Raw genomic sequence first — 7,064 nt, forward strand, 5'->3', positions numbered from 1 at the left:
TGGAGATTTCACAGTAGATCAGAGGGTTTCTTAAAGGGGCATTTACAACATCATGACAGGGTGGACAGCAATTTCAGGGACACGTGCAAAATGCTTAATATTATTATGAAAATAGAATATAAATGAACAATCTGACTTGTTTTATTAACAACTGGCTGAGGGCAATAAGAATATTTAAAAATTATTTCAATATTGTGTTATTTAACCACTTTTTACACTCATTGAAGTAGGGGTGACCCCGAATAGTCCACAATTAGATGCTTCCATAGGAGGAGCCTGATTCGAATAGCAATCTCACAGTCGAATATTCGCGGGGTGTTATGATCATGCCATTTTGGCTATATGGGGGTGCTCAAATGTCTGATTTCACATAAAACTACCGGTTTTCTCCCAAAGTTAATATACAGCCTAAGATAATGCTGTAAATAAGAATCTGAAAAGAAAGAAGCTTTAAATTAATATTTTAAAGTGCGTGAATAAATCCAACCACCCCTATAGATTTAAGTTTCACTTTCTATAGTCCGTGACCGACAGAGGAGCATCTTGGCGGCAGCGATTTAAAACTTTAACAAGACTCAAACTGACACAGACAGAGTGAAAGACTGGATTTTTTCTATCAGGTAGGGTACAAGTGAAAACATTTCAGCCGGTTTATATATGTCGTGTATATATTATTTATCTCGTATAAGATGCATCTGCACAAAATGCCCCGAATGCATGAAAGTGTCTGCGCGGCTCTGAATGAACTCCTTTTGTGGACGCGTTCTTCACGCAACAACGTGCGGAAACACGGAAACTAAACTCTAAAAATGCACAGCGTTTTATTATAATAGTGTTCTCATTATGTTATGTAGCCTATATGACAGTCCCAGTCATAGTTATTAATATTCTTCATTGTTGTTTGTCCTGCTCGCGCTGCACACTGAAGAGATAATAACCGTAACCGCTTTACTGCTGCGCAACTCAACCAATAGCCTATAAGTCGTACGTTATGTTGTATAAATAACGAAGCGTATTCTATATGAGATAAATGATGAGTTAAATCCCATTGATTAAAAACCTGCTGCTTCATTCTACTGGTCATCTTCAGCGCGCACAGCTCAAAACAGAAATGCAGAACATTAATAACTAGCCTACTACATACATAACGTTATAATAAGAGCACTATTATACAAAATGTTGTGAATTCTTAGAGTTTCGCTGATGTTTAATGTTAACTACCTTTCAATCAAAACACTATTTTTGTATCTGCGAGGCGTCCGTTACACATTTTCCCTAACGTAGGCTAATTATGACATTCCAATGTCTGACTTGTCTTAAAGGGTTCATATGACGTTGCTAAAAAGAACATTATTTTGTGTATTTGGTGTAATGAAATAACGGATTATAATGAATTATACTGTCTTTTTACGTGTTGCGTTGCATCGCGCCGCGTAAACATAAAACCCTGTCTGCATTTGTGATCGGAGAAATGACAAACAACAAGTGCTACTCTACACTGCTCAAAACTCGCATTTGAATCATCAGTGGCAAATCCTTTAATATAAAAAAACGTACTTACAGTCTGTGAGTCAAAACAGCCGGCATTGTAATCTACTCTACCAGGATCAGGAAACAGTACTCAATAAAATGTGCACAGCGAGAATAAAAGTTACGCCTTCTTTCTTTGCGTGAACATTTGGGCGGCGTTATGCAAATCTTCCCACATAGTGACGTAGGTATGTGGGGGCGTGTTAGAACGAGCCGTTTTAGGTAGGCGTGGCTGACTCTTAACTTTTATAAAGAATATCTCTTTGGATTTGAGACTTTAGTCTTTGCAACTTTACAGATCTTCTTTATGCACCAAGAGCTTGTAACACTCCAAAGAGAAAGGAAAAATTGAAATTGCATCATATGACCCCTTTAATGTCTTTTGCCCCGCCCCCAAACATATGATCCGACTATCAATCGACTATCGGCAAGATTCGAAGATTCAGATTCGACTATGAAAATCCTTAGTCGGGGACACCCCTACATTGAAGCTAGCTGAGCTGCGTGAGGGACATGCCAAAATCAAATACATCCAATCAAAGAAAATGGTATAAAATTAGAAAAATAAATTTCAAGAGACTGTAATTGTAGTTATATGTGTGCAAATGTTTGGTCATTTATCATATAAGTTCAGTATTTCATTATATTGTATTATGTTCATGATGACTGAGTGATTCTGATAAGGACACCATGACCCTACTATGGAAGTCAATGTCAACTGTTTGGTTACAATCATTCTTCAAAATATCTTCTTTTGTGCATGACGGAGGACAGAAATTCATACAGGTTTGGAACGACGTGAAGGTGAGTAAATGATGACAGATTTTTTTATTTTTGGGTGCACTATTCCAAATAATAATGGCTCACTAAGCTTTTCTGTGTAAAGCTTTTACTTTGTTGCCATGACAATGTAATGCTTAAAAGGCCTAAAAAAATGCTCAATGTAATGCCTTAAAAAGACAAAAAAAAAGGACAAGAGCAACTCTTCAAGTCAAATAAAATGCAAACGAAGAAGACTTCTTGTTTCACTGTATAAAGTTCCTGGATCACGTGTAATTAAAAAAAAAAAAAAAAGTTTTATGACGTTTTTGTCTACATAAGTTTTCTATAAGAATATATATATTATATATATATTATATTATTATATTATATATATATTATATTCTAGATCAATAATATCAGGAAGGCGATTAGCACATCCCCAAGTTATGCAGAGGTTAGACAGATTCGACCACAATATCACACACAAAACAAGGGGAGTCCGCTTTTAGTTATTATGCCGCCCGCAGTTGGAATCAGCTTCCAGAAGAGATCAGATGTGCTAAAACATTAGTCACATTTAAATCCAGACTCAAAACTCATCTGTTTAGCTGTGCATTTATTGAATGAGCACTGTGCGATGTCCGAACTGATTGCACTATATTTTATGTATAATCGTTTTCTATTCTTAACCGTTTTAAATTAATTTTAAACCTCTTAAATCAATTTGTTAATCATTTTCAGAGTTTTTAAATTACTTGTTTTATTGTTGTGATTATTATTTTTTTCTTTTCTTTTATGTAAAGCACTTTGAATTACCATTGTGTATGAAATGTGCTATATAAATAAACTTGCCTTGCCTTGCCTATAAGAAAATGTTTCATCAGCTAAACAGTTTGCATTTTAATCGACACGAATGAATAAAAATAAATACCTAATTTTGGGCATATTAATTACTATTAAACAGTTACAGTTGATTTATCAACTCAGAAATCCTCCTTTTATTTTTAAGTGTGTCTGTTAGACATAAAAAATATATAATATAATTTAAGTGAAACAAACTGTAATAGTGTCACTTGAAATGGCACGAACATCTCTAACCAATAAGAGACAACTTCCGAGCCGCTTAGCCCCGCCCCTATTAACCACTCTAACGTTAACTGCTTGTTCTATTTCTGTGCTCAGCTGTATGTTTATCCAGAAGTGTTTTCACACAAAGAACCGGAGCATTATGGGAAGCGCTGAGGTAAGCGGAAGCGTCCTCACAGAGCACTGGGAAAGTGTCCTGACAGGAGCTCATATCCGCCGCGATGGATCTGAAGGAGAAAACCGTCGCGGCACTGAAGAAGCACGACAGCGGCGAGGAGCTCCTCCGTTTACCGGCGCTTCCCGGAGCCTCGGTGCTGATCCCGCTGCTGCTGAGAGACGGACAGCTGCGGCTCCTGCTCACCGTGCGCGCCATTCACGTGAGGACCCTCACACTGAGCTCGCCGTGTAGGCTACTGTCTTGATGTACACTGCATTCATAGCATGAGCGTGTATTGAGAGCGTGTGGGTGTGTTGCAGCTGAAGCAGCACGCGGGTGAAGTGTGTTTCCCGGGAGGAAAGCGTGAGTCCGGTGACCGAGATGAAGTTCACACCGCTCTCAGAGAAGCAGAGGAGGAGATCGGGCTTCCTCCTGACACCGTGCAGGTCATCTGCAAACTCTTCCCCGTCCTCAACAAGGTCCGCTGACGCTTTCTTTTGAATATAATAATAATAATAATAATAATATACATTTATATCTACATTTATAATGCATTGTGTACAGGGCCGTTTCTAGCCAATTTGACGCCCTAGGCGAAATCCCTATATATTGATCTCGTGAATTAGCGAATTTTACTATACAAATATTTTTTAATTGGATGTTAAAGTTTATATGGGAATTTTAATAAAAAAAACAAATAATATTGTTATATACAATACCATTCAAAAATTTGGAGTCACTGCAATTTGTTTAAAAAAAAAAGCTTGTATTGAGCAGACGCATTAAATTGATAAAAAAAGGGACAGAAAAGTCATTTATAATTGTTAAAGATAAATAAATAAATGCTGTTCTTGTGAACGTTCTATTCATCAAACATTCCTGGGGGAAAAGTATGCTGTTTCTGCAAAAATATAAAGCAGTACAGCTGATTTCAACATTGATAATAATCAATATATTAGACTGATTTCTGAAGGATCATGTGACACTGAAGACTGGAGAAATTATGCTGAAAATACAGGAATAAATTATATTTAAAATATCTTAGTATAGATAGCAGTTATTGAAATTGTAATATTTTCTACTGTATATTTGATCAAATAAATGCAGCCTTGGTAAGCATCAAATACTTATTTACAAAACATATCTAATTTTTAATGAAAAGTACTATCGTTATTGTCATTTCATTATTATAAATTTCAAACGTGCATTATTAATGTTACTGTATAGCTCACTAAATACATTCTTATTCTGTGGTGTCTGCTTGTATTTTAATAAATTATTATAGTATATATTGATTATAATGTATACTTTATTTGAATATATTTAATGAAATTATTTGAAATGAAAAAAAAAATATATAAGCATTTTAGTAAAATGCACGTAACCACTAAATAAGAATTTAGCGAGCCAGGATGCAGTAAGCTTTTTATTGATTAATTTGTGGCTAATGAATGGTCTGCTTTGGCCAGTTGTAACGGCTGAAATGGTTTCCTCAGGCTGGTCTTCTGATCACTCCGGTGGTGGCTTTCATTGAGGACTCCTTCGAAGCGCGTCCAAACACAGACGAGGTGAGCGAGGTGTTCACTCTTCCTCTGGAGTTTTTCACTAAAGCGGCGGATCACTCCGGCTATCCTGTGCCCAGCGTCTTCGGCCCGACCCACAGCTTCATGTACACTGACCCCAGCACAGGTAACATCCATCAGATCTGGGGTCTGACCGCCGCTCTGGCCGTAACCGTCGCTGTGCTGGCCCTCGGAAAGAAGCCCGAGTTTGAGGTCGGCTTTAACTTGGACGATCCAGCTTCTGGGTTTAAAGACCTGCTGAATCGCAGATTAAGCAAATTATGAAGACGCTTCAGATTCAGTGTCATTGATCATGCTAGCGGAAATGATTTACTGTGATTCAACTGTGAGGTTACTAGTCCGTCAGTTTGGATATTCTTCATGTAAATAAAAATGTTACAACTTTTTTGTATAATTAACAATGAGGACGTCATTTGTATTTTCTGACAGGAATTATTACAGCATCATTACAGTATATGTGTAGCACACATAAATATGATAAGATAAATTTGTAAAGATGCTGATATTTATTAAGAGAAACATTTTTTTGTAAAGTATTGATACTGCACTAAATTATACTCATTAATTATAATAAATTACTAAATTGTTTACATTTACACTGAATATATATGGAATGTTCAAAGTAGTTAGCATATACATACATTAACATGCAATAATATATATAAATACAGATTTTAAGTTAATATTTCAATGTTAACTGAAGCTAAAATGATTTATATATATATATATATATATATTTCAAAATAATTAGGTATACAACATTTACACTTACATTTAGACTGTATTACATGAACAAAAAATAAAGAAAATAACAAAATAAATATAAATTATGAATAAAGTGTAAATATAAATAAATATAATGTAATTGAACTGCTCTAATAAATTAGTAAAATAAAATATACATTATATTTTTTATAATGTCCTGATGCAGTACAATAATGGGGAAATGTAGTTAATTTTTAAAATAATATCACAATCCTTAAAAAAATTAAACAGGTTCTATAAATAAAAAAGTACCACGTCCCTTTTTCTTGTGATCTTGTGGTCAATAATGAACTTGACATGCTCCTGTGATGAAAAGTATATTATGTGTGTGTGTGTGTGCGCGTGTATATATATATATAAAATAAAGCTGAAACAAAAGAAAATATAAATATCAGATGAAAAACTTTGAGTAACACCCCACATTCAGTTACAGTTAAAATATAATTTATTACCAAAATAGTGCATATAATGCATTTACATTTTACATTTTTATAATTTAATTATTAGCTTTTCATCATTTCATGAACCCAATAATTTCCCACATGAACAAGTTTGAATGCTGTTCACATTAGACATTTCTCCATTTGTCCATCAAAGATACTATTATAGTCATTTTAATTTAAGTTTTTAGTCGTTTTATTGCGTTTCATAATTTGTTGTTTTTGTTGTTAAATGTCTAGTGTTTATTATTTTTTTTATTGTAGTACGTCAGGATAAACTACTGCAAATGAAAATGATAAATGTTGCCTTGTCAACTAGTTGAAATAAAATGGTTGTTTTTTTTTATGTTTTATATTCAGGTAATGAATTTTTGATGGTTTTAGTTTACGTGAACTATAATTACCCTGCTTTAGATAGGCCTGGGCGATAAAACGGTATCGATATTTATCGACGCTACACCTTCTTCGATAACGATATATTGTTCGATATAGCGTACGATATAGGCATGTGCTATGAGTGATGCAGACAGCACACACAAACACATGCTGAATTGAGTGCTGTGCCTGCCTGTGATCAGCGCATTTTTTTTAAACGGACAAATATGACTGCTGCACTCGCGTCTCACACAAGAGATGTAGCCATGCAAAGTTAAAACAGTTTAAACTTTTAGAAAACACGTCGCGAATTTGTGGAGGTTTATTCCTTTTCACTGCGTCTCTTATGTTTTTAAATGCAATCTG

At 34.9% G+C, this 7,064-nt stretch overlaps 1 protein-coding gene across 1 annotated transcript; it reads left to right on the plus strand.

The window, feature by feature from the left end:
- Positions 1-3,455: 3,455 nt before the first annotated feature.
- Positions 3,456-5,532, plus strand: LOC107677825 (peroxisomal coenzyme A diphosphatase NUDT7-like). The gene is made up of 3 exons (XM_016472860.1): positions 3,456-3,755; positions 3,856-4,014; positions 5,032-5,532. Exons 1-3 carry the CDS (start codon positions 3,600-3,602, stop codon positions 5,380-5,382), a joined length of 666 nt encoding a protein of 221 aa, XP_016328346.1. The 5' UTR covers positions 3,456-3,599; the 3' UTR covers positions 5,383-5,532.
- The last annotated feature ends 1,532 nt before the right edge of the window (positions 5,533-7,064 follow it).

Source organism: Sinocyclocheilus anshuiensis, unplaced genomic scaffold (genome assembly GCF_001515605.1).
Source record: "Sinocyclocheilus anshuiensis isolate Anshui unplaced genomic scaffold, SAMN03320099.WGS_v1.1 scaffold1310, whole genome shotgun sequence".
Classification (NCBI taxonomy): Eukaryota; Metazoa; Chordata; class Actinopteri; order Cypriniformes; family Cyprinidae; genus Sinocyclocheilus; species Sinocyclocheilus anshuiensis.

Bases quoted from the DNA above. Each gene is read 5' to 3' on its own strand.
- LOC107677825 (XM_016472860.1), top strand. From the start codon at position 3,600: ATGGATCTGAAGGAGAAAACCGTCGCGGCACTGAAGAAGCACGACAGC. The intron at 3,756-3,855 runs GTGAGGACCCTC...GGTGTGTTGCAG, and splicing joins TCACCGTGCGCGCCATTCAC to CTGAAGCAGCACGCGGGTGA. The intron at 4,015-5,031 runs GTCCGCTGACGC...TGGTTTCCTCAG, and splicing joins TCTTCCCCGTCCTCAACAAG to GCTGGTCTTCTGATCACTCC.